The sequence below is a fragment of the Halichoeres trimaculatus genome, unplaced genomic scaffold (assembly GCF_033239565.1).
Source record: "Halichoeres trimaculatus isolate MK-OKI-2021-1 unplaced genomic scaffold, fHalTri1.1 fHalTri1_scaffold_11, whole genome shotgun sequence".
Classification (NCBI taxonomy): Eukaryota; Metazoa; Chordata; class Actinopteri; order Labriformes; family Labridae; genus Halichoeres; species Halichoeres trimaculatus.
Genome location: NW_027437189.1, coordinates 37,314,512 through 37,342,497, shown reverse-complemented (window position 1 = coordinate 37,342,497; position 27,986 = coordinate 37,314,512). Strand labels below are relative to the sequence as shown.

General features: G+C 42.7%; 1 protein-coding gene across 3 annotated transcripts in view; it reads left to right on the top strand.

Annotated features, from left to right (window-relative positions):
• Positions 1-27,986, top strand: part of prkcz (protein kinase C, zeta) — a 169,339-nt gene that overhangs the window by 72,370 nt on the left and 68,983 nt on the right. For all 3 annotated transcript variants that reach the window (XM_074682230.1, XM_074682232.1, XM_074682231.1), the window contains 3 exons: positions 8,760-8,845; positions 26,341-26,472; positions 27,710-27,800. In XM_074682230.1, the coding sequence (XP_074538331.1) occupies positions 8,760-8,845; positions 26,341-26,472; positions 27,710-27,800 (309 nt within the window). The remainder of the gene's footprint in view (positions 1-8,759; positions 8,846-26,340; positions 26,473-27,709; positions 27,801-27,986) is intronic.

Below are 27,986 nucleotides of genomic sequence, written 5' to 3'. Positions count from 1 at the left end.
AGTGTTTGCTTTAATCTTCCAAGCTGCATGGAGAAACGTGGAGTTTCCTGGGATACACATTAAACTGAGTTCTGCTGAGCAGTGACAGCCTCAGATAGAGCTCATCTATACCCGTCATCAGAAGAGCTAGCGCTGAATAGATACAATAGATCAATCCACAGGAGTCTTCCTCCCTCTCTCTGTTGGTCCATCTGATCAGTCAAAGTTACTCCTCTGCCTTCTCTGGTTCATGAAAGTCTCCTCGGCTCTAAAAGAGTGTGTATTCTGTTTTCCCATGTTTCAAACATGGATCTGAAGTAGGGATCCAACTTTTCTGGTTCTGATACGATACAATACCTGGGCTTTAGGTCTTGACCGGTACAGATACTGATCTGTTACCAGTGTTAAATAATAACCTGCATGCCAGCACCATGGATTGGGCCCTTCCCACTGATAACAATCCAGCTCTACGGCGCACGATACACCAATACCACTTGTGGTATTGGTGTATCCCTAGTATGAAGTAAAACAGTGAATCCTAAAGAAATAGCACCAGATTCTCACAAGATCTTCACAAGAACTTCACAGGATCCTCATGAGATCCTCACAGGATCCTCATGAGATCCTCACAAGATCCTCAAGAAGTCCTTACCAGACTTACCAAAATGATGAGGTCATCACACAAGGATCTTATTGGTGTATGACGCCTTGGAGAAAGAGGATCTTGAATACAAGATCCGCCCCCGACAAGCCTCCAGAAGGTTAGCAAATCAGAGTGAAAGGGGTTTGTGGAGTGAGGAGCCTTAAAGAGACGGCTGCTCAAACCAAGTGTTTGAGACAGAGACTAAAGTGAAGGTTTGTAAAACTCAAGGGGAGAAGAATAGAGATTTCATAAACTCAATGTCACCTAAATACCCCGTACTGTCCCTTTAAAGAGGTGAGAGGAGCATGGGTAAACACTTGATTCTTCAGGATCTTGAGCACACAGAGCGGCTTGTTTCTACCCCTCAGGCTTCATGCTGACTGTTCCCTCTCTGAGGGGTTTGAGGGAGGGGCAGTGTTGCTGGTGGTAACTTGTACTCTGATACTTTCCTGAGAGTGTGAGGAACAATGTCTGGAAGTGAGTCCAGCCCTGCTAAATGTCCTGTTGGGGAGAGATTTAGGAGCACCACCCTGTTCTCCTGCAGCGTGACCGCAGCAGGCCGGCTCCTCTTCTTCAGACCTGCGCTTGGCTCGGACACCATGGCAGGACTGTGTGCGCTGGCCTTCACATCCGGAGGTGTAGTATGTTGTGTTTTCATTCTGGGAGACTCTGCTCTGTCACTCTGCGTCTGTCCCTCTCACTCTGTCCTGGCAGCAGAAATGGGGCAATGCGGCGCCACTTCTCATGAGGGGGTGTTGGAACGGGTCAGCTCTGTGAAGGTCTCATAGAAGTGTGTTTAGACCACGTGCCCTGCAGAATACTGTCAAAGCTCCATGTACACAAGAGGTGATCCCATCCTCCGACAGGGTCTGTATGTCAGTGATGGGATTAATAATCTTAACACCATGAGGTCAGATTAACGCTAACTGGGTAAATCAAAACTACAAAGTCTGATTGGGTTTGTCAATCATTTGTATCTGTGAGGATTGTCAGCGTGTGTGTATTTTGGCGCCCCCTGTGGTTGGAGTATGTCCCATTCAGAGCTGGTTCTGGTAACATTGAGGAGTCTATCTCCATCAGGTTGATTTACTTAAAGCAAACCAAAGAAAAAGGTGAATGAGCCGCTAACAGAGATGGGAAAAAGTGTTGTGCCGTTTTTATTGAGGTTAAATTTTGAGACAAACATTGTCAGATTGAAACAGATCAAACGTTAAAGCTGGGTAACCAGCAGATGTCTGAGTTTGTGGCAGACTGTCGGTCTGAGGATGATATCTTATCCTCTTCAAAGGAATATCATCTTTGCTCATAATCCTCAGCCGTAGCGTTGTCTGCTCCCCTCAGCTCACCCTCAGCTCTTTACTCTCCTCTTCCTGAAGCAACACTTGAATTAAACGCACAGTTTGAGTCCGGCTCCAGGTGCACTTGAGCCTACGACTCGAGGCCATGAGTCGAGCTGTCCTTTTTTGCTCAAAGCGTGGTTTGTATACCTGAGCTTCCTTTGACATTGTGAGGAAGACAGACTGAAGCCTGTGAGGAAATGACTGTTTACAGTGAAACTGAGACTCACCACAAACAGATGAATGGATGAAGATGAGGAGGAAGGAACAGTCAGACTGCAGAACATTGTTGTCTATCAAAGAGAGAGTCTTGGCAGGAAGTTGTTTGTGGCTAACTGCGCAGAAAGTACCGACAAGTTGGTCATCTTTCTACACAGAGCTGTGTGTCAGTTTGGGTGCTACTTTTTTCAGCATCAGGTGCAACATACAATGCTGGGATGGGCCACATGTGTAGCTGACGTCTCCTTGAAATGCCTCCTTTCCTGGAGGGTGAAAGAAGCTCCCTGAGCAGCAGTTTCAGAATGATGAAGCATGGTTCAAACACACATTAGATACATTCGTTCATACGAACCCCGTGCTGAAAGCCATCTGCATGCCCAACGAGGGATTCAAACCAAAACAGGAACCTTGTTGTGAGCCTCATCACAAAGAGTTTCTTTAAGTTTGTGTTGGCGTGGCTGAAGCCTGCAGTCTGTCTGCTGACAGCCCTGCGTTGACTGTGTGTTTGAACTTTTCTTCATCACCTCTGATTAAAGACTCGCAGCTAAGTGCTGCAATTTAGCCCTCTGCAAAAACAGCTGTTACAAATCAATTATTTAGTCACACTCTCTGGATTTAGCATCATGATGTGTAGCTTCTCCTCCACAGACACCCCCCCTCCACAGTCCAGGCACATGGGAGGAAATGCTGGGTAGCTATGGAAACATGGCGCAGGTTTTCTCAGAGACTGGCGTCACTTTCCTTTAAAGACGAGGAGTTAATGGGATTACAGTGAGTTTACCTGAAAGAGCACGGCCGCTCTGTGTCTCAGCTCTGCCCAAAAAGAGCTAAACACCAATGAAGAGCACATAAATCTGAGCACATGAAGTCAGTGACATTTGAGCTCTGACTGATAGCTCGCTGCAGGCTGTAAATCCTCCATCTCTGCGTCACACTCTCAGCGTTTGGCCTTATGTTTTAATCCTCGCAGATTCAAACACCACTGAAGATTTCAGCTGGAGCCAACCTGATCTGCAGCCAAAAAGGAGACCAGTAATGATGTTCTTACAGCACATCATCAGGATGGAGCTGGAAAAGGAGCTCAGAGCGTAAAGAGAGAAAACAACGCTCCTTTATCTTCACCCCGGGCTCAGAGATGCAGCCTGCGGGATCCTTCTTCAGAGCACAAAAGGTGATCTGTTGTGAATTCGCAGACAAAGTCACCCCTCTCACTTCCTCTCGAAAAACTAATAATAGCTGGTATATGGTGGGCTGTGGCTACCATGGCAACAGAGGCAAAAATGAGCAAGCAGAGGAGAGGATATCTCAGCCACACCCATTGCTGGAGCACAAAACCAGACCAGAGAGCAGCAGGAGGGCAGGGAGTCTGCAGGGACACGCCTGATGTGTGTCAGCCAACTGAGTGGCTTCATGCTCAGGTGGATTCAGAGTGAGACAGCGAGGGAAGAGGAGCTGATGATTTATTGATCTGTTTGGAGGAAGGTTCAGCAGTTCAAGGCTGCAGAGAGAGTTGCTGCTGAGCCTCATGGAGAGCCAGAGATCTGAAACACGGAGCCTGCTGATAGCGTGAGTCCAAAGGTGTGCCGCTGCCTCATCAGACCGCAGGACATCACATGGGAGGGAATTCAAATCAGTGACATGAAAAATCATCATCAATACCCTTTGTCCATCACCAGAGGGCGCTATCTGCTCTCTCCAGATGTCTTTATGTGTCTTCTGATTCACAGTTTAGGATTCTCCAACAGTGACGATACCTGGACGACCTGAAAAAGATTGAACCCCTGTTTTAATCACTTTTAAACTATCAAACACTGCACAAACTGGAATGCATTTGTCTTCATTTTATTAAAAATGTCTTATGAGACTAAGGTGGGCTTTACACGAGAACCAATTTCTAAGACTCCGGTAAAGTAAACTATCGATCCGGTGATATTGACACACGGAGACGCGTGTTTGTCCATGACTCCGCATCTTTTTTGAAAACGGGTCTGCAGGTGGATATCTGCGTATTCGTCTTCATGCCGTACTTGGTATAAACAGATAAGTCCGAAAAAGACGGTGACCTCATAGTACCCCTCCTACTCCCCGCCCCCAAACCCACGTTGTCACCCACAACAACAACAACAACAATGGCGGCAGGTTTCTGATTCTGATATTGTTCCAGCAGCTACAAATATTGCTTCGACTATCATATCAACATTTTCTCAGAGAGCATGAACAACACCAGCTACGGGAACAACAACAACAACAAGTGCTCATGCAGAGGCGCAGCATGTTACGCGTGCATGAGCACTTGTTGACGTGGAATCTGCCTCGGAGCAGAACCAGGTGGGCAACCCGACGACAGTTTTGCGTTGTCATGTAAATGCACAAGCCTATGTACAATACGATGTGTAAACAGGGATACATGTTTTGATGCAGACGCCGAGACGATACAGGGCCGTCCTCTTGTGAGGAGGGCCTTAGTCTGACCCTCATTCACTAGACCAGTCCAAAGAAAAGTGCCATTTCAAGACATTGAAAATTTCCCCAAGCGAGTAAAAGCTAGCACGGCTCTTTATTCACTTAAAGTAACTCAGAATCCATATTGTCACAGCTCTATTCAGTCGTATCTCATTGGAGGATCTCCATGCTGATTGGCTGCTGTGGTTTGATTCACAATGAAGCTCAGATTGAACAGTTCTGCAAATGAGTGAGAATGTGGAACGGTTTTCAGATTTGTGCCATTTTTGTAGCTGCATAAGACCTGATATCACCTTGTGTCTTTAGACTGATTACATACAGTTACATACAGTACTATTGTAGTAGTACTATGACAGTACTACAGTCAGGGGTGTATTTAGTGGTTTGGGGGCCCAAGGCAATCCCAGTCAGTGGGGCCCTCCATGTCCTTGTAACTCATCTTCCTCAGAGCTAGACTGGCCTTCCCTGGGTCCACTGTCTCTTTCCCAGAATCAAGGCATGAGACAGTGCTAATCTTGTACATGGTAACTTAACACAACTAAATGCATTTCCTCAAGTTCTGTACTTTAGTTTGATTTAGAAAAAAGTGAATACATAATTTAGTCCACTTTGTCCTGGATTTGAAATCTTTTATGGTCAATTGACAGCTTATTTGTCCCACAGTGGGGAATTTACAGAGTAACAGTAACAAGAAAGTATGAAGTGAAAAACATTACAATAGGTAAATATTGAAAAAAATAATTTAGTAAAGAAGTAAGTAAAAAAATATGTAAATATCAAGCACAACATAAAACTGGAAAAAAACTACTGAAAGAGGTGATATTTACAGTTACCATACTTTTTGGTACTATTATTTTAAAGTGAATGTATTTTTATTTGACCCCCTGTCCAGTGAGTTATGTATCCAAACAAGAGATTTTGTACAATAACCAACTCAAAAAGTTTGATTTTGAGAAAATGATCCTGTTTCCTGGGCTAGATAAAGTCCTTAAAATCCTAAAAGTCTGATATGTTTATCTCAGATCTCAGAGCAACATTGGTTTTTATTTCCCACTTGGTTGAAAATAAGAAAAACATGGGAAAAAAGTGTTTTTTACCACTTTCTTCCTGAATCAAATGTTCAGATGTGTTGTAACATGGAATAGCCCATTGAATAAGAAGGGAGGGGGAGTACCCCAAACAATCATTAAAGATTAAGCCTTTTGATGTCTTGAAGCATGTGAAGTAAGATTTAGAAAAAAGAAATGCTTTCAATTGAAGAGAACTTCATAAATCAGTTTTTAAGAGATGATTTGGGGGCCACTGGGAATCTTGGGGCCCCAGGCAACTGCCTGTATTTGCCTAATTGTAGCGTACAGACTACAGTAATAGCTCCATACCTGGCAGCCTGAGCCTGGCAGTCTTAGCTCAGGACGAACTAGCCCTCCTCTCACAGACAGATTTTCTCTGCACACTTGCAGATCACTCCCACTTAACATGACGTGTACACAGACAGCCAATGGGAAGGCCCGTCCCAGTTGTAGCTGATGATATTTTCAGAACTTGTAGAAAAAAATACTCAGACTTTTCAGCCATTTGAGACGATGCATCCATCTGCGAATCAGTCTAGACTTTTGTGGATTTATGCACATATTTGTAAATATTTTACACACTTGTGGATCAGTTTATGCATTTTTAGACTGTCTCAAAAACTTGAAGAAAAAGAGGGTGGCCAGCGTTGTCAGGGACTGTTTTCTGTGCCTTTTGGAGCTCTTCTGGTCCAGCTCTCAGGGACTGAAGCTTCAGACCACAGTTTGTCTGTTTTAGTTTTTCGCCTGATTCAGATGTTTTCACTGACGAATGTTCCCCTGGTGCATCAGCCCGTTGTTTCTCTTTTTTCTCTCTGAATCAGCCGTGAAGGACGAGGATGCTAAACTCTCATCTGAGACGCAGCTTAATTATTCTCTTTCTCTGCTCAGTGTAAAAGCTCTGAAAATAAACAAACCAACAAAAACAATGAGTCTGTTCTTCCTGCAGCTCTGTGGAAACGTTTGATCGAGTCCTTCCATCTCTTCTTTCTGTCTGCTGCTCACGATGCACCCTAGTATAAATAAAACATGTTAGTAACAGTCCCACACGGTAACCACAGATCATTCTCTGTGCAGTCTGCACCCTGTGAGAGGGGGAAAGGTTAAAAATGTTTGCTTTTGCTGATCGGATCCCTCACAGTGTGTTGTATCTCCTAGCTTTCATGTTTTCTCCTTATGACATTTATTGTAGCAGAGAGCTGACCGAGAACAACATGGGCAAAAAGTGTAATGAAACAAACAGGGCACTGTTCAAACAGACATGAGCTGATAACATTTAGACATAATCCAACAGATTAAACTCAAGATTCTGAAAGTTCAGGGTCCTGACTGAGCAGGCCCAATTCTGAGACAACACGGTGTGTTGACTTTTGGGGGTCTTTTACGATGATTTATTCTCTTTCTGATTTTGTTGTTTTTCCTTTTGTTCTGCAGTTTGCACAGAATTTGTTGTATTTTACTCTCAGATAGCCAAAGATCCTCTCATCTGTTGTCATCACCACTCCATTAGAGGCTCAAAAGACTCAAGAAAGAGCATCAGATTCATTGTTTGGTTGATCTGAATCATGTTTGTTTGACTCAGATCACAGCTGATTGCTGGACTTTTTGCACTTTTTGCACTTTATCTTTACTCGCCAGTTTGGCTGTAGAGACAGGAAGTGAGAGGAAATGAGAGGAAGAGCGTGCAGACGCCTGTTGAACTGTTAGCAGTGCTTTGAGGACTCTGCTCTGTTATTTGAGTTAAGCCAGTGCCCCACAGAGCCAACTTCATGCTTCTTTTTCTCTCCTCTCCATCATGCCTTGCAGCTGGAGACGCTCTGTGTTAAATACCAGTTAAAACCACCCAGTAAAAAATAATTTGTTGAATCAACTCAATCAAGTTGATTTGAGTGAGTTCAACATGAAGTGTCAAAGAATCTGAACCAGAAAAAAAAGACCAAGAGAACTACAAAATATGCTGGTTGAACTTAATTCATCAGGTTTTTACAGTAAAGTCATTTTTATTGTGATGATGTTTAGTAACCGTGAGTGAGGAGGGCACACAGTAGAAAAAAGACCCCGCTGTGCATTGAGATGTTGCACAGAGGATACAGACTGTCTGTGCTCTAAATGGCACAGACCTGTTGTCTTGTCTGTTCTAAAAGTTATCTCATTTATTTGCATAAACTCTAAATGCTCGGTAAAAACCATTGTTTATATGGCCCATGCCCTATGGAGCACAGACACAGGTCTGTGCAGTGAGGCATGGACTCCTCTGCTGTCTCTTTAAAATATATTATCTCTACAGGCAGCTGGTGCTGCTGAGGATCTAAGACAAAATGATACAAAGACAAAATGATACAAAGAGGACACCTCATCTGAAAGAAAAGATTGAGATTATTAGAATCTACTTCATACTTGACAACAGGCTGAAAAACTAGCCCTGTGCAGTAAAATCAAATCCAGTTTGTCTTCATTTTATCAATGCTCTGTGCATCTCAACCTCACAGGCTCTTCATGCAAAACAAAACACCTTTATTTGTGTCGTCTCCCTACCTCCTTAGATCCAAATAATTAAAAACAAACCCACTACAGCTCTCAGAGGGTCCAGTCTGCCGTCTCTGAGATGGTCCAGTAAAGTCTGTTTGGTTTTTAAGGATGCTGAACGTCTTCCTCTTTCTTCTCGCTGCATGTTGACACCCTGCAGAGTATTAATAACCACTTTATAAATAGATTCACCTTCATCTCCTCATCTGAACATGCAGCCATAACCGTCCGTTCATCGACAGGAAGAGGAGGAGAGGAGGAGAGGAGGAATCAAGGTCTCTAAGAAGGGAGGAGGCAGAGATAGAGGGTAGAGGAGGGAGTGGACTGGAACAAGTGTGTGTGTGTGTGTGTGTGTGTGTGTGTGCGGTTTATCACAGTCTGACCTGATGGTCGTCTTCTCCTCACTCAAACTCAGACTTCACCATGAGGATGAGCCTCCTCCTCCTCCTCCTCCTCCTCCATCTTCCTCCCTCCTTCACTCCCCCATCATGCTCTTCCTCTTCAACCGTTTCCTGTCTCTCCTAGAATCGATCTACCGCCGCGGGGCCAGAAGATGGAGGAAACTGTACCGAGTCAACGGACACCTCTTCCAGGCCAAGCGCTTTAACAGGGTGAGTGACGACCCACAAACACACACACACACACACACACAGACACACACACACACACACACACACACACACACACACACACACACACACACACACACACACACACACACACACACACACACACAGGCAGCAGGGAGGAGACGTGTTGGTGACTCCTCAGATGAGGAGCAGCTTCACGTGTTTTCACTCTTTCTCTGTGATGAGGTGATGCTCTGTGCTCCTTGAGAGGGCTTTTCTAGATGTTTCTGTGCTCACAGGGATCAAATATGGCAGGATGAAGATGAAGTGTTTTTCTATTTGTGTTACAGGTTTTTAAACTCCACACTCACATTCACACAAATTAGACATGCTAAAAGGGATGATATATGTATGTGTGTGTGTCAGGCCTGGGATTGACAAATGATGGATGCTTGGTACCGTCCAATCAGAGCAGAGTTTGCTCAGCTGGAGCCTCAGACACTCCTCAGAGGATCAGAGTTAATGTTAGAGGATGATTTATGTCTGAAATATGAGAAACATGCACTAAATTTTTCAAAACTTTCTGCCTCGCTGCGTGTGTGAACACCAACTCCTCCCTCCAGTTTTAGCCTGTCTAACTTCCTGTGAGCAGTCTGAGTAAAGTGGTGTGAGAATTAGGGATGACACTTGAATCAGGAAGCTATCATCTCGTAACAGGATGAATGAAATCACCTGAGGATGGAGGAGGACGGTTTTCCAGGTGAGGTCGGTGGAGATGTTGGCTGTGTGATCATAGCGTTGATCTGAATGTAAACAGTGTGGTCACAGCGCAGCTCTCTGTTGTTTCCTCCGTTATTAATGCAAACATCTTACCGTGGCCTGCACCACATGCTTTGGATGTGATGTCCCAGGACAGTACGACACACAGCGAGGACTCTGTGAACCAACAGAGAGTTGGAGAAAAATTCAGGAGCAGGTCTCAAGAAATTTTCCAGTTTTAAAGAAACTTTCCGAAATGTTTTGATGACTTATCTGTGTTTAAAGCTCACAGATTGTCGACATTAAACGGCTTTCACAGGTTAAATTTTTGGTAAATTAACACCTAACATCATCTGATAACAGCTGTTGTAAAAGTCAATCCTTGATTTTATATTTTATTCAACGTAAAAGGCACAAATTTAGAGAAGGAAGTGTCTGTTTTCGGTATAGCTGTTTAAAAAGCTTTTTTTTTAACGTGGCGTCATATGATGTAACAAAGGGATTCTTGTCTCCCTACTCCGCTTTAGGCATGATCTTTTGTCCATGCATGCCTCTGCAGGGTGACCATGCTGCCTACCATGCCTCTTTGAGGTTCATAACAAACTGTAAACCTCTGACTCATCATTGTGAGTTGTACTCTCAAGTTGGATGGCCTTCTTTGGGGATCCTGAGGCTCACACATTGGTACGCCTTCATCGAAAAGGCAGCTCTCGGCCTGCTTCCCCACTATTTATGTATTTTTATCATGCAGAGAAGTACCGGACAGCACTCTCTGTGTTCTCAGGACCTCATTATGCTCTCTGTACCAAATGCTGGGATTGAAATTGGGAAAAAAGGAGTTTGGGTAGTCAGTAAGTCGGTGTATCTGATTTCAAACTTTAAATACGCTGATGTGAACACAGCATTAGGCTACATATCACAAGCTAACAGCGCTCACCCAGCGGGACACCTGCTCTGTTCTCCTCTGGTTCTCCTCTGGTTCTCCTCTGGTTCTTCTCTGGTTCTCCTCTGGTTCTTCTCTGGTTCTCCTCTGGTTCTCCTCTGGTTCTCCTCTGGTTCTCCTCTGGTTCTCCTCTGGTTCTCCTCTGGTTCTCCTCTGGTTCTCCTCTTGTTCTCTGTTAAAACCTGATTATGTGGACACATGGATACATTCTCAAAAGTCTTCACACACTGGCTGATACCTTTCCAGCTATAATGCCTCCATAGGTGGGACTGTTTAGCAGAGCTGAAACATGGTGGATGAGGGAAACTCCTGTGGTTCAGCAGTTTGGAGTTTTTTCACGTGTTTCTCCAAAAACTGCAACAGAAACTTTTAACACGTGCAGGTTGAACTCCTCACTGACCCTCCTGTAAGTGTTGGAGGTTTACTTAACTCACAGATACATATTTCTAATCTCATAAAGTAATACCACCATCGGTTTAAATGTATTTTTTATTTTATTTTGCTTTAAAAAATTAGAAAAGCCTGAAACCAACAGAAGCAGCTCAGCTTACAGAGGTTCAAAATATAAGATGGAAACATTTTTAGGCATAGCTTGGGTTTGTTATAGTTTCAGATTATTTCTCAAATTTAAGTTTTTGGTTTGTTTTTATTAGTTCCTGGATTTCTGTGGGTTTTCCAAAGGAACTTTTAGAACATTTCCAACCTCCTGAAGAAAAACACTCCTAAATGTGCTCTGGGTCTCTGCGGGTGTAAAACTTTTTCCCAGTTTAGGTGACGTCCGAGAAAGACAAGAATAGAAGAGAAAGGTAAAGAATAGAAAATACTTTATCTATCCTCGAGAGGAAATTCAGGAGGAGTCACAGCAGCAATCAAGAAAACAAAAATAAGAAAGTGTATAGAAAGTGCAAAAAGGTCCATAAGAAAATAGATGCTGACAGCTTGTCCATCATTGTCCAGTCAGCCAGCCTCCACCTCCACAGGGTCCAGGACTGAGCTTCTTCAGCAGTCTGTTCAGACTCTGTCTCCTGGATCCTGTCTGCTCACAGCAGGTGAAGCTCTTCCAATGTGGCTTGGTGTCTGATGTTGGCTCTGTTAGCCATGTCTGTGAATAGCATGATGCTACTCTGTCTTCTGGTATTCCTTCTATTGCTGGGTTAGCATGGCTAGCTTGTCCATCTTATTGGAGATAGATCTTTCGTTCCCAATATCAATGGATGGAAGGACAGGTCGATGTCGTCACTTCATAGCTCACACCTGAGAACCAGCACGTCGTCCTCACCTAATTCTCCTCATCTTGTGGGAAACATCAGGCCTTGCACCAGTTAGCATTGACATGCTACAGGCTGCTAACAGCTGATCTCAAATGTTAACAATGCAGAAGCAAAAATAGTAAAAATATCACTGAAGACACAACCAGCCTGGTGTCCACAACCAACAAATGAGTCATACAAAGTAATGATCCACGCCAAATGGAAAGATGATGAAAAAAGATGAAAAATACTAGAAACGGACGAAGAAGAGAGAGCTGCTGCAACAGGCAGCCACAACAGGGCACCAACAAAGTTGCTAGGTGCAAGTTATTTGATTACAAATGATTTTAGCCTCTGTTTCACTGAACTAAGCTCAGTGCAGATGAGGAGTCAAAGAGACTGTGTATGCAGACATGTTTATCCCAGTTATACTACAGATGAATAAGTGCAGCAGCTGAAGTCAGGACTGCGGTGCATTCTGGGAGATGTAGGAGCTCTACATTGTCTCTACACTGGGTGTGAGTATGTGCAAAATCCTCAGGGTACGATACACATAAGGACACTTGGGCCGTGATATGATAGTATCACAATGTATCACAGTAATATTATGTTGTGATATACTGTGATATTTCTCTTAAAACAGTTTTTGTATTTTATTGTTTTTAAATAAGGAAAGTCAGACGCAGTGTTTCATACAAATACTTAACTTGAAAATATAGAGTGCATCAAAGTTTGTCACTTAAACTACAGTGACATTAAACCACTGTTGCAAAGAAGTTATTGGGTGAAAGACGTGGTCAGTTGGTAAAACTGATAAATGTCACTTGGTGTAACCAATGTTACTCATAAAGAATCTAATATTGCACAAAACATGACAATGTTATTCTGTCAGTCTTTTACACCATCAAAATTAAACTTGAAGAAAATTTTAAACCAACTGAGCCAAAAAAGGAGAGAAAACACTGATGTTTGCGGCATCAAAAACCCACATCATCAAGCTTAGGAATAAGATATGTTGGATATACTTTGAGATTATATTTATTATACAGTTTATGGGTAACATACAGCAGAGTAGCTCTTTGGTACCATTTACCCCAGTGGAGGTAGGAAAGTCAAATTTTACTTCCAATTCACCTAAAATAGGAATTTTTATTTGTAAAAAAATTATCAATATAAAGAGTTAAAATATTGATATTGTATCAGAAGAATAGCAATATATATATACCGCCGTATCAATATTTTTTCACACCTTTACTCTACACTCCAATTTCCTCTTTTCAGCTGATTCCTGCTCCCCTCATGAAGGTGACGTCTTCGTCTCCAACGGTCTGTAGGTCTGTGCTTTGTTTGCTTGGTTCAGGCTTTAAAAAGATCTAAGGCTCTGGCAGAGTCTCAGAGTGTGGTCTGTGTTCACAAAGGATGCTGTGAAGAGAAAAGAAAACCCTGCTGGAGCAAAACCAGGACCCAGGTGTGAAAGGACTGGACCCTCAGTGAAGATGTAGAGTTTTTTTTCCTCTGCAGGTTTAAAATAAATTCTCAAACTCCTCAGAGTGAGGCTTTGTCAGAGTGTGTAGGTGTGTATTTGTGCTCATAGGTCACACGGTCGATCAGCATCTCTTACAGTCAGCAGCTGCTCCTGAGGATCACTTCCAGTCGGAGTGTTTCATCTAATAACCCATTCATTTTTTCCTCTGATACACACTTGTGTGTTCTTGTAAATCAGAGCAGAGTGTGTGAGCAGAAAATGGGACAGTGTGTCATCAACGTTCTTCAGATAAATGATTAATGACAGCAGGTAATCAAGTCACGCCTGCTACTGCTGCTGCTGCTGAGCGTTAGGATGCATAATTCACGCTGCCCTAGTTATGGTTTGTTTAGAAGTTGTCTCACTCACACACGCACACACACGCACACCCACAGGCACACACACACACAGAGGCACGTGCACACTCAGGTACTAGTGTGCACGTGTGGGCTCTCAGCATTTCTCCGCAGCTGCTCGCTCTGTTGGTCTGAATCATGAGGCTGAAGTGTTTGCGGGAGAGGAGGGAGCTCATGAAGCTGTTTCCTTTAGACCTTTAAGGTCCTTGTGTGTTTCCTGCTGCAGACCTACACACCTTTACCTGTGAGAGGTTTCAGCAGCTCAGTGTTATGTGAGAGCAGAGGTGTACTCCTGAGAGGGAGCAGAGAATAACCCGGGTCTGTTAAACCTGGTGTCAGAGTTTCAGGGTCATGTCATCGTGTCATCAAGTGTTGGATTAAAAATGACTTTATGACTTTAAAGGTTGTTTTCTTGTTTGCAGCAGTGATGGTTTCTACTGCGGGTCTTTTATCTATTTATCACTGCTCCTTATTTTATCAGTTTGACAGTTGCTGATTGTTCTTTCTGTGCTGCATGATGTTTCTGAACGCTTCCTTCTCTGTGAGTGTGAGCATGCTCAGAGCCTGCAGCACAACAGCTGGGTCAACAGAGACAGGTGAAAACCAGCTTCCTGATACCTAATGTCTCCAACATTCACAGTCACCTTGGGTCCATCATCATGATGTGAGACCTGAGAGGATCATATACAGATTTCTAACGCTGAAAGCAGCAGGTTTGTTCTTCATCATCCTGTCTGTGCTGTCTCCCTGCTCCTCTCTGAAGCCTGGATGTCTCTGCAGAAACTGGGCCCTCCGCCTCTCTCTGACTCAGCACTGTGCCCGGACATCCAGCCTGGCCTGGATGTGGTCATTATTACTGCTCAGCTGCTCGGTGGAGCCAGGCCTAGTCAATAAAACACACACAGACACACAGACGTACATTAGAGTTCCTGATAAAGCAGGGATGATGATGATGATGATGATGATGATGATGATGATGATGATGATGATGATGATGATGATGATGATGATGATGATGATGATGATGGCTGTGCTGCAGAGAACTTTCCATCAGATCAGACTGCTGCTCAGTCTCCCTACTGGGTGGTGTCCAGTTTGACAAACCAGTTTCAGCCCAGTCTGATATAAAGGAAAGTCTTCACTCCCCTAAAATATTCCTCTTTGTTATCAGATGTTATCATGTTTCCAACAGAACAGTTTGTGCAGTTTGTTGGTGAGAGAGGTGAGCAGGAGGTCAGAGGAAGTTTAGGGCACAGGGAGCAGGACTCCCTCTGAGTGAGATTAGTGAAAAAAGTAGCTCTCCATGAGAAACAAGACACGCTGTTTGATTTCAGACTAGGGATGGGTACCGAATGACATACTTTTATAGGTACCCACTGAATTCCTTCTGTAGTGACTTGACCTCACCTGTCGAAATCCTCCTGTTGTCACAGAGCTGTTTGTGGTGAACACAGTTGTCACATTCACTTTCCCCAGCGTACATGAAAAAAAAACAGCGATCAAGGTAGTGCCTCTTTGGTTTATTTTGTCCTTTTGTTACATCAGATAAAGAAAGGAAGCAAAAAACTAAGTGGAACAGCAACGGCAGTCAAAAACTGTGTACCTCTACAGCCACACACACCTGCCCTCATTATGCACAGCAACAGGCCCATGGGCACACACGCCCCCTGCTGTGGCAGTCAGAAAGTAACAAAATGATACAGCTTTGGAGACTTGTAGTAACAAAAAACAAAATACTACAAATGGCTCTAACACCATCTGTAGTACAGAGTACTGATTCACGTAAAACCAGAGGATACCATGTTAAACCATAGGTGATTCTCCATGCTGGACATGAACACAGCATTGCAAGTTTATATATTGAGAAATAAATATATTGAACTGAAAAAAATGAGATTTCATTATCAAACAAATGAATATTTATTACCACATTAACACACAAAAAGTACCGAAAATTGGTACTGTTGAGATCCCCAGGTACCGGGCATGGGTACCATATCGTTTCAAATGGGAAAACCCATCCCTAATTTTGACACGGGCAGATGAACTGTTTCCTGTATTCATGCTCAGTGAGTAGACCAGCAACAGTGTGACGTGTCCAAGTTAGAATCAGGAAGTATTTTAATGTACAGACTTTCACCTCTGTCAGATAAACCAGGAGGATGTGTGCTGCTGGAAAAACCAGGAACCATGAAAAAAGTTTTCAACCAAAGTTTGATCTAAAAGTTGGACTTCAAAAGATATCTGTGCTTTGCTTATTGAACTGTCCATTTTTACGCTGATGACACTGTTGTCTGTTCTACTGTTCTGCTGTTTCATTTAGCAGACGCTTTTGTCCAAAGCGACGTTCAACTCAAGCAAGAATTTAGGAAAAGGAAAACCTAGTTAGTGCAACAACGGGGCTACAAGTTATTGGGCTGCAGGTGCTGCCATTAAGAGCAAGAGGTTTAGCCAACTACCCACAATTAAATGCTGCCTCAATATACTTCAACCTTCAACAACATTCAGTCTTTGTGCTGAAAACTAAGAGCTGGGTGTGAGACCTTCTGACTCATTCTCCCCCTGTGGACAAAGAGGAGAAGGCTCAGATTAAGGCCCAAGTGTTCCCTGAACAGATGAGTCTTCAGACATCTCTTAAAGTAGAAAGGGACTCTGTGGATCGTATAGAGTTAGGAAATTCATTCCACTGTTTGGGAACAACATGGGAGAAGAGTCTGGCTCGAGATTTAGAGCCGTACTGGGCTGGGAGCACCAGGCGTCTTTCACAAGCAGGGTGTAGAGGGCGAGAAGGAGTGTAGACCTGGATGAGGGACCCCAGGTAGGCAGGAGCTGTTCTTGTTAGTGTTTTAGGTGTTAACTCTTGCTCAGACATTTCAGTACTAACAGAACATATTTCACATTGTTCAAACTACACTGCATGACTTGAAAGTTGCTTAAGAGTAGGGCTGGGTACCCAACTCCAGTTCTTTTATGGAACCAACTGAAAATTTTGGAGTCAGTCCTCTAAAACCCGGAAAATAAGAAAATTCCCCACAAAAGTAAAAGTGTGGCTCATTTGAACTTGACAGAAAAAAACAGCACAGCATGGTGCAAAGGTACAGATGTCAGGAAGATGGGTTGAAAACACCGCTTTGTTCATTCCCTCTGTCAGTGAAGCTACGGTGGCTTTGAGGACAAGAAGCTCCTGTGACGCCTCCTGAGTCGAGTTTTTACCATTAAACGTGTAGAAAAGATGAGTGTTAATGAGAATAATTGATACGAATTTTCAAGCCCATTTCTAGATACTCAACGATGGCTGACATGTTGTGCCAAACAGATAATGTATAAGACACTGAAGAAGGGAGCTAGGTGAGGCTTTTATTTTGAAAAGGCCCTGAGTTAGTTTTGAACAACTGATGCGAGTAAGAGTTGAGGTTGTGACAGTTCAGGTTCAGCTCTTCTCTCAGCTTTTCAGCATCAGTCTGAAAACAGGTGGCACATGAACAGAAAGCTGTTAAGTTGATGGGTTCGATCCTGATAAAAAGCTCAGTATGGTGTTGTTCAGAGACCCAGCTCTCCCAGTAAGTGTGTGCACTGGTTTCCAGTCTGTGCTGAAGCTGGGATTTGTCTGGCTGTTGTTGCTATGCCAGTTTGCAGCCTGCCGGTTGGCTCACTAAGTTGTCCTCAGCATATAAATAAGCCCGAGAGAAGTAGGTCAGGTTTCTCCTCCCTTCTCTCACTCCATCCCTCTCCTTCCTCTCAGTCTGCACACGTCTCCCTCCTCCTCCTCCTCCTCCTCCTCCTCTCGCTATTGTCCTCACCCCGCTCCGGCTCCTCCTGATGCTGCAGAGCAGAAAGCAGCTTTGTGGATTCCTCCCATTAGACATAATGGGGTCTCTTTAGCTGCTGTCCCAGCGTGATGGAGGAGGATTCAGTCTCTGCTGGATGCTTGCATCCACGGGAGCTCCATCAGGGGGGACGATGACACCTGAATCACAGCCTGCAGGACAGCGTGTCCAAAAATAAAGAGAGGAAACACAGGCTGCAGAGGGAAGGAGGGTTTCTGACTGAGAGAAGTGAAGGCTCAGAAAATCTCAGATTTCACCTCCAGGTTTCCACCTCTCTGTTTGTTAGACCAGAGAAATCAATCTGGATCCACGTCAGGAATAAAAACATGCATTAGGAGGATTGTTCTACTCCTGATGAGACATTTTCTTTTCTCTGAGCATCCTTCACTTTGACCCCCTCACCTCACTGTCCCTGTTTGTCCTTTAAGCATGAAACAGCAGGGGGGGCATCAGGCTGTTCTCATGTACAGACACAGCAGGGCGTTTTGATTTAAAGCCTTTTTATCGGCCCTGAGAGGGCAGAGCAGGTAAACAGGTGAAGGCGTTAACAATTGGACTTTGTCAGTTTGCAGGTTTGAAATGATGCTTTGAAACAGCATCATGAGTCTCCAACCTGGGTTGATCTGGGCTAAAATCTGTCCACAAACATTTTGTGCAGACTTTTCATACCAAACCATCATCAGCCCTCAGTTTCCCATCATGCTCAGCTGTATTTTGTGTCCAGTGCTTCTTGCTGAGGATGGATATGCCACGGATCATTAGCAGGTGGCAGAGGTGGAAGGAGCTCATCTTTATTAAGGGAGCCTGTCTGAGCATGCAGGGGCACAAATCCAGATCTTTTTTTTTTTTTTTTTTTTGCAGTGCTGTGTAGGATTCCTCTCTTTGTGTGTGGAAGTTTGCCAATCTGCAAAATTAGAGCCTGTGGAGGCGTTTTCCTCTCAGTAATGAGCTGACACCTCAGCCTGTTTGTGAACACGTGGGCAGGTCAGAAAAGATAAAGATAACTGGTGTTTGTTCACACTCTGAGGCTTAGACTTTCTATTTTGATTCTTTCTCATTTTCTTACTGAAATGGTTCCACCTGCTGCTGAGGTTTTCACTTAAACAGGTGATGAATGAAGATTTGTCTCATAGTCTGACTGGATTAAGTTTTCTGCTGATAGGCTCAACGATTGGAATCAAAAACTGGTTCCCATTGAGAATCAATAAGAAATGATCAATAACAAAACAGCATGGCTAGCGCTGCTGCAGGCAGGCCAAATCAAGCAGTTTTGGTCGAAAATGAAAAAGGTAAAAGTGTTGTTTGGAGGTATTTTGCCTTCGAGGCTAACGAGCTTGGAAAACCGAAGGACACAAATAAGCCAGTATGCAAACACTGCTACAAGGTGGTGTTGGCCGTGTTATTGTTAGCCATTAGCCGCAACGAGCGATTAAAGGCTGACGTAACGTCAATGATTTTAAACAAGGCTGCCAACTGTCACGCATTCACCGTGAGACTCACATGCCACACCTCCGATTTCTCACGCTCAAGTCAGAGGCACAGGAGCGCAGAGGTCGTGTTGTTTAATATACACGATACGCAGGTATGCACCCACTAGAAACCCCTAAGAAATACCATATAACCACTATAAAACATAATTATAGGATGGTTGTGTAACTGAGACTTTCACTTTCCGTGTACGCGCGCTCCTTTTTGTGCCGGCGTGCGTAAAGGCGCAGTTGGACACGCATCCCAGCAGACAGGGAGAGATCGTCAGTCACTATGTGTGATTTTATATTTCAAACTGTGTCTTGATAGCTCATGAGCACATTTTAAATGAACACAGAGACTTAAAAAAGTCAACCTTTTGATGAATCAAAATGCAGCATTGTTCATCAGTCCATCTGAGCTGCTGTTTTCACTCACTCACTGTTTTCTAAATGATAAATTCATCCTGAGGTTCCCTGGGTCACATATTCTTCATGATGTGAGCAATCTTTTAAGGATCAAGCTTCAAATACAATCTACTAGTGCAGTGGTTCTCAACCTGTGGCTGGAGGCCCATAAATGGGTCTCAGGGCTGTTTTTAGTGGACAGTGCATAAATCAAGCAAAAATTTGGTAAAAATGTCTTCAGTGTGTGCTCAGGCAGGTCCTGTTAATTGTTACATGTTGCAACAGAGGTTATATTTGCATTTTTTGTTAATAAAAATGTTCCTTTTAAATATTGGGTTCTTTTTTTTTATCCTTGTGGTATCGAAAATAGTATCGAGTATCGAATATTTTCCTGAGTATCGGTATCGAGTTGAAAATTTTAGTATCGTGAAAACCCTATTCCCAAGAACACTCAGATTCAGGATTTTCAGCTTGAAGTGTTACTGAAGAGCACACAACAAAATGAACATTACTCTCTCAAGATATTCTTATTAAAAACATTCAACGTGGTATAAATCTCGTTATTTACCAAAAACCATGTACATAAAATAGCACTACTGATGCTAACGTATATAGGAAATTGCATTGAAATGCTAGTGATAAGCATACATCCGAGAAACTTTGGCTTCAAAATAGAAATTCAACTTTTGTCACAGAAACATAGTTTTATAAACAACACTGAAAACCCCTAGTGTTAAAATACTCACAGGTAAATGAAAGAAAAGGTACCTGCAGGCTCATGGCTGACTTCATAACAACGGCAAGGTTTCAAACAACTTAGAATACTGCTATAACCACTGCAGAACACTAGATGGCCTACTTGTGTAAATAGCGTATTACAAAAGCATACATCAACATCATGTGACATGCAGTGTTTACTTATTTCTTTATATTCACGTCCAGAGATATCCACATCCAGTGACCAATTTCATATTCCCTTATAAACTCAATTAAGTGTTGTTGCCACAGAAAACTTGTAAAGCTACTTTGGTACAGAGAGACTTCACAGAGGAACTGATAAGGGAATCCATAAAATCATTTCAATACTACCCATCCATATGTGGGCCTCAGGTTATGATGTGTATTCCTTTCAAAAACACTCCTGGACTTCCTGTTTGCAGATGATGCAGTAAGCATGAGTTTTTTTGTTTTTTTTCTCCAGCTGACACCTTTTCATTTCATCATTAAAACACCACAAAAAGACCTGTTAATGTCTAAATGTGAGAAAGATTCCTGAGCAGAGAGCTCCACAGCTGGTATCAGCTGTAGTCTTAGATAACTGCCACATATTTCAACACAGAGCAGCCCAAGCCTCTGACGCCGACTCATTGTTAGTCCACTTAGACACCAAACATAACTTCTTCATGCTGGTTTTTCTCACCATATGCAACAGGTAAAATGAAGACCTGCTGTAAGGCAGGGAATAGATTAGCTTGGGATAGACTCAGTTCTTTGCAGGGCCTTAACTTTGAAAGGTCAGGTCAGAATAACAAGGAAATTTCATTTAGTTGTGCAGCTGTATGTTTCATCATGCTAACAGGAGGGCTCAGGTAAACATGTTTGTGCATACAGTCCTTATTAGGCGCAAACATGTCAGATGGCATTTTTATAAAATACTGGAATACACACCTCATCAAAATCTTAAGACCCGCTGAAAAAAAGGCAGTGAGACTAAAAAATTGGATTAACAATTTATTGTAACAACAACGAAAGGTAAATAATGTTATGTTCTTCAGCTGATCAGCCTCTAAAAGAGAACATCTGCTTCAAAATGTGGATTCATGTGTTGTTTTCACTCATTCTTCCCATTTTCCTTCTTTTTGATTTTACAACTATTTTAAGATACAACGGAGTAAAATGTAAATTCTCACAATTTTTCAACTGGTTTTAAAATTTTGATCAGGTAAAAGCTGAAACACGTCGATCCTAAACCACTGATTTACAGATTAGCAGAATTACTCTGTGTTTTTCCACCACACGCAGCTGTACCAGACATAAGATGTATTTCACGTCATTCTGTTTGTGCTGATAACTTTGAATATGAATTTATTTTTCATGTGTCCAAAGAGTGGACTTTCAGACTTTGATTTTTGGTGAGACAGACCCTGCAGTCTGTGTGACTCTGAGCTTTATTATTCTCATTAAAGACGCTCTCTCTGTGTCACTCTGCTGCCGTCTATCCGCTCTCTGAGTCTTCAGACGCAGTGATGAATAATGATGCTTTTATTTCTGGTATCGGGAGCGTTGTTGTTGTTTTGCGCTCAGAGTGGATCAGATGTCTGTCTTCTGTGTTGGCGGTGAATCACACAGAGGTTGGTTTCTCAGCAGGAGAAGCTGTCCCTCAGTTTCCAGGCAGTGGTATGATCGGTGAATCCATGAACTCTTTTCTCTTCTGCTCATCGTTTCATCTGTGAACTCCTTATCTATGCTGGTTTCACTCAGAGGGCTGCTGGGTAATGTATTTTGTCAGTTCCCCTGAAATAAAGAGACTAAATCATGTTATTCTTGTTCAGCCCAGCTCAGACTCTTCAGCCTGTGGTTGAAATGAGATTTTTGTGGTGCTGCTCTGACTGGTAGATGTCTGACTTCCACATCACGCCATGCCGACGCCCTCTGATACCAGATACTCTGATGAATCCTGCACTTTATAAAATCATAGTGGAGATGGAGCGGGCTGGGATTCGGGGATTGCATCTGTCCTGCAGCACTGAGCTGTGGGAAGACGTCCAGATGGGTCAAGGACGTCAGAGACGGACTCAGCGGCTCTGACGCAGGGACAATAAACTTAATGTTCCTGCAGTGTTTATGAAGGGTGGCTGTTTTCTGAGTTTTCACACCTTTCTCCTCTGGCTGACTGAACTCGGGGTGTTTGTGAGATTATTCTGCTTTCCTTCCTCACAGAGTCTGACTCACTTCTGTCAGGGTTTGGCTTTGATTAGATGCTTTTCTGCTTGTTTATGACAGAGAGAGTTTGACGATCATTTGGTGCTGATGTCTTTGAGGCCCTGCCTCTTCAGACACTCTACTGTAAGATCAGAGTTGTTCTTTTATTTAAATCGTCAACTGTTGAAGGATTTCACCTATTTCTCCCACTATCATTTGATAAAAAACATGGAGTGTGTGAGACCTGTAAGAAAATCTTGTCACAAGACCTTGGAGCAGCTCTCTTCCTGCTCCAAGGTCTTTTTGGTCTGATTGTTCCTGGGCTGGTTTTGTCTTTTGTTTTTTGCTAACCCACTATTCACTTACCTCCAACCAGAGCTGCACCAAAACTCCCTGTTTTGTCATTCTCACTGAAGGAGCAGTGAATTGAAACACTAAGGGACAATCCAAATTGTCACTTCCTTCCCTTCCTCTACCCCTTCCTCTTGGTCCTCTGTTTGAAGCGCCAAGGGGAAGAGATAAAAAAAAACTCTTAGAAACAAGACGCCACTCAATCCCTGCTATGTCATTGCTCCTAGATGCTCGCTGGCTGTCGTAGGCTGAGTGACTGTTTGTTCACTTCCACCAAACACAGTTTACAAAGTGATGATAAACTGAGGTCAGATTAGGGCGACGTATTCACAGCAAACAGACTTCACTACCATGTACTGCATTACACAAGTGATGAGACAGCTGAGCCATGAAAAGCGAGCGTCAAGCTAACGTTACAGTATTTAAAAGCTATATTATGTAGCTAACCATAGCTTGTATAGCTAATGCAGCTCCTTATTGCAGTTTATCTGTTTAATCACTCATGAAACACAGGCCACCACAGTGAAGCCTGTCCACTGCAAACCCATCACCCTGGTCTGACATCAGTGTAGCTATTACTAGCTGTAGCAGCATAAGGTAGACTGTTAAAACAATAGATTTCAAAATAAAACCAACATTTCAAAACATTGCTAATATTAACATGGAGTAGCAAAGGAATGGATATCTGATTTAAAAAAAAAATAATAATAATCTATATCATGGGAAATTACCCCTTGGTTTAAAGTGAGGTCTCATAATATTATTATTATTATTATTATTATTATTATTATTATTATTATCTGTTTCCTGTTCTTCAGCACAATAATTGGGAGCAGTTTGTTGTCTCAATGTTTGCTGTAAGAAGATCTTTGTAATGATGCAGCTTGTCTGTAGAAAGAGCTCATTAGATGTGTGTATTTGCTTGTGAAGCAGTATAGCAACATGTAGATGTAGAATAACAGCTGATCTTTAAAAATCAGACAACATCATTATTGTTTCTGCTTTTAAACAGTTCATAATCTGAATCCAGCCTTTGTGTGTGTGTGTGTGTGTGTGTGTGTGTGTGTGTGTGTGTGTGTGTGTGTGTGTGTGTGTGTGTGTGTGTGTGTGTGTGTGTGTGTGTGTGTGTGTGTGTGTGTGTGTGTGTGTGTGTGTGCGGAGCAGACTGAAGAAGTTAGTGATTAATTGATGAACGCTGGTCTTAACCTCACCGTAGAGTCAGATTAGACTGAAAGAAGTCTTTGAAGCTGAAGTTTTTCCATGGCAACAGGGCTCAGACTGAGGCTCTTTGTTCTTCACACACACACACACACACACACACACACACACACACACACACACACACACACACACACACACACATGCACGCAGACTGTGAATGTATGTCACACACTCTGCATCTTAAGTGACGTGGTGCTGACAGATTTCTTATTGTCCAGAGACGCTGAGGAGCAAATCCTCCTCCTCTGGTTCTGATTTAGAAACATTTGAGAGTCAGAAACAACCAGAAAGCAAGGAGTCAGTCAGGAGGAAGTGATGTAAAAGAGAGCCAGCAGCCAGTCTAAGCTTTAGAGATGCTATAATACATGTAATAAATGCAAACTAAATATTGACACACTTCACTGAGGCATCACTGAGGAAACAATACCTCACTGATTTTGGGAATGTATTTTCACTCACACCTTTTGGATTGACTTTAATATTTTTTTAGATTCCAAACTTGATTCCTTTTTAAATGAAACATACAACATGTATTATTTCATTAAAAAAAGAAAAGAAAAGAAAAATAATCCCAGACAAAATATATAATATATTCATCTTCATATTCAGTGTTCCAAATTTGCTAACCAACGAGCAAATACTACTGCGTTCAAAGCCACACTGTTTTCCTATTTAAACAGCATTGAATTAAGTTTAACACCAAAGCAGACAAAACAAAAAAATATATTGCTGATTTTATTTATCTTATTTTCTAACTGGGAGCCTTTTGTATTTTCTGTTAATTGTTCCACCTGTTGTATACCTGTTCAATTCTGTGATTTTTGTAACTGCGTTTATCCTGAACCTTTTGTAAGGTTTCCATAAATAATTTGTCAGTTAAGAAAAAAAAAAGCCTTACTGAGACGGCACAAGCTCGAGATGATTTTAGATTTTTAGAAAAAAACCTCCTCAAAATGATAAACCAGTGTTTGTAATGTTTTGTTTTGAAGTGGGGGATCAGGATACCTCTCAGCAAAAACTCTGTGATAAGTAAAACCTGCAGGAATCCCAGAAACAAGCTGACCTAATGTTAGCCACCTGCTGCTGAGCCCCTCACCACGTCCTGCTGGATGAAAAACATACGTCCGATGTGAAGATCATTATTTCTTCTAACTTTTTCCAAACACATGCAAACCTTTTCACAATAACTGCACTTTTAAGTTCTTATCCCTGTCACACCAAACCTGAAAGTTTGTGGTTTTTCAGACTTGCTTTCATTCCTCAGATCACTGCTCAGTAATATCAGAGTAATACTGATGGAGCTGATGCTTTCCAAACATGTCAGAAACTTGTATTCCATGTGTAAAACAGATATTCTAAAGGCTGAATTTTGTTCAGGTGACCAAACTACACAGTCTGCCTACATGTTATTATAGAAATATCTGAGATTGAATCAAAGATCTGTTTGAAATTTTTTAAAGATGATTTCCAATAAATTAGGAGCAGTATTGAGAATAACAATGTTAAAACTGACAGCGTTTTTTCCAGTAACAAGTAATACAATTTATTACTATTGCAAATGTTAAAACGATGTTACCATTACCGACAGTAAAATGATGAATACATATCTATCCGCTCAGCCTGGCACAGAGAGGGGCTGTAAATTAATCGTGGGAAGAAGCGTCAGACACAGAAGTAATGATGAAAACAATCATGTTGACACGTCTTTAACAAAGAGCTAATGCTAAAGTTAACTTTTCAGCTACAAATATCACACAGCTACCTGTGTGTGTCTGTGTAACCTGCAGTCAGAGAGGATCTCCTGCAGCGTCTTTGGATCAAACCAACTCCAGGGAAAGAGCGGAGGGTCCTTTTCCAGGTTTGAATGTGAGGCACAAGAAGACGACTTGTTTTGATTTGAAAAAATATCAGAGATGACGGGACCAGACTTAAAAATATGGGTTTAATCTGGAGAAATTACAAGTCAGAAGTGGAGTGCTGAGCGGTCTGTGGGTTAAAACTGGAGTTTTTGAGATGGGAGTCGGCCTACAGGCTCTACATTAACCTCATTTTCAGGATAAGAGTAAACAGAAACCACTTCAACGTCAGAGATGGAAAAGGCAAGAACAGACATGAACATTATGTCCCAGAGAGAAACCTGCTCATATACTGAGTTCTTTAGCAAAATTAAAGGTTTTTTAAAAACGTAATGCAATAATTACTTTTCATGGTTACTAATTACATTCATGAAGGAGTAATTTAGTTACTAATTAAGTGAGAAAGTTAACTATAACTAATTACTGTTTTGAAGTAAACTGCCAACACTGATTATGAGAGCTGAGAGAGAAACATGGAGAAACAGGAGAGCTGTCGAAAGATGAAAACTACGCTAGAACAGTATGGGACAGTTTCTGCTACATGACTCCTGCTGATCAAGTCTTACTGATACATCCTGCTAGCTTGTGCTGTAAACTCCTGAACTGTGCTGGTGTGGATGAACTCTGACCTGGTCTTGTTTTCTGTCTTGCAGAAAGCCGACTGTGGCCACTGTAGTGAAAGGATATGGGGGCTGGGCCGGCAGGGCTACAAGTGTATCAACTGCAAACTGCTGGTCCATAAGCGCTGTCACAGACTCTTCCCTCAGACCTGCCAAACGCTTATGGTGAGTATAAAACATGTGAAGAGGACACACAAACACAGGTGGACATGTTCAGGACAGGAAACAATCCAACATGTGAATCAGGGGTCTGGAAAGTCTGAGGATGATGAGCTCATGTCCTGTTGTTCATGTGATAAAGATGTCAGACCATCCCTGATTTGATTACAATTATCCATACTTGAAGATGGCTGTCACTGCAATCTGAGAAAAACCAGCCAGTCAGAAGATCAGTAAGGTTTAAGACGTGTTTCAACCAAAATGATGTTATAATCATATAAGAAAAACACAAAGGCCAGGTGTAGAAGATGCTCATGCTCTGCTGAGACTCCGCTGTCTGTGCCAAGACACATTCATCACATTTCTGTACATGCTCAGTCTGCTCTCTCGCTTTATAATCCCAAACATCCCCTCTGTGGTGTGTTGGTTTTTGCTAAACTCTTTGAAATGATCTCAGTGTGACCTCAGCCTCCTCAGGACCTCTGTGACCCTCTGATGATAGTGGCTGGCAGCAAACAGAGTATGTTGCGTTGTTCAGTGTGTTGTCTGAGCCTGAGCTGTGAGCTGCTGCAGGAGTTCAGATGTGTTCATGAAAGATCACAGAGATCAGTGTTTACAGCTTTAAAGGCTGTTCAGTCTGTCTCTCTGCAGCTCCTCATCCTATCTGTTCTGTCAGCACTGACACTAAACCACTGCCCTCTGCTCAGATAATCCAGACAACCAAACACAGAGTCTCAAATCTCTGCCTCCAGCTCACGCTGCCTCAGCTTCACACGCTACGACCCTGGTCGCACTGGTCCCAGGTTTATTTTCTGCTCCTGACTGGATTTGGTCCACTTTATCTCCGTCTCTCTGAGGCTGTCCTGTCAAAAACAAAGACACCTCCTCCTTTCAGTCTCTGCTGCTGCATCAACAGCTTACTGTCTTTATCTGAGCTCAGACAGGAGGACGGTATCTATCAGTGATTAAAGTTCTGATAACACCACATCATCACTGACCACAGAGACCTTTGAAAGCTGACATCTGCTGAGAGAAGCTCTGGTCCCTGACTCTGGTCCATGACTCTGGTCCCTGACTCTGGTCCCTGACTCTGGTCCATGACTCTGGTCCATGACTCTGGTCCATGACTCTGGTCCATGACTCTAGTCCATGACTCTGATCCATGACTCTGGTCCCTGACTCCAACACTGGAAGGATGTTTCCACAGATATTAAGGTGTGTGTGTGTTTCTGTCTCTGCTCAGGATCCAGCCATGCCATCACAGGAGCCCCCCTCAGATGGAAAAGGTGAAGAGGTGGACCTTCCACCGGACGACACAGAGGATGCAGACGGGAGTAAGACACAGATCTCCTCTTACTCTTCTTCTAAACACAGAGCACAGTTGTGGATTTGTTTTTCAGGATGGTGATTTAATGGACTTTGACTTTAAACCAGAAAACTATGGTTAACAGACAGCACCATGTTTGTCTCATACAGAATATGATAATTGTCGATTTCTGAGAGACTGCAGAGTTGTTGTT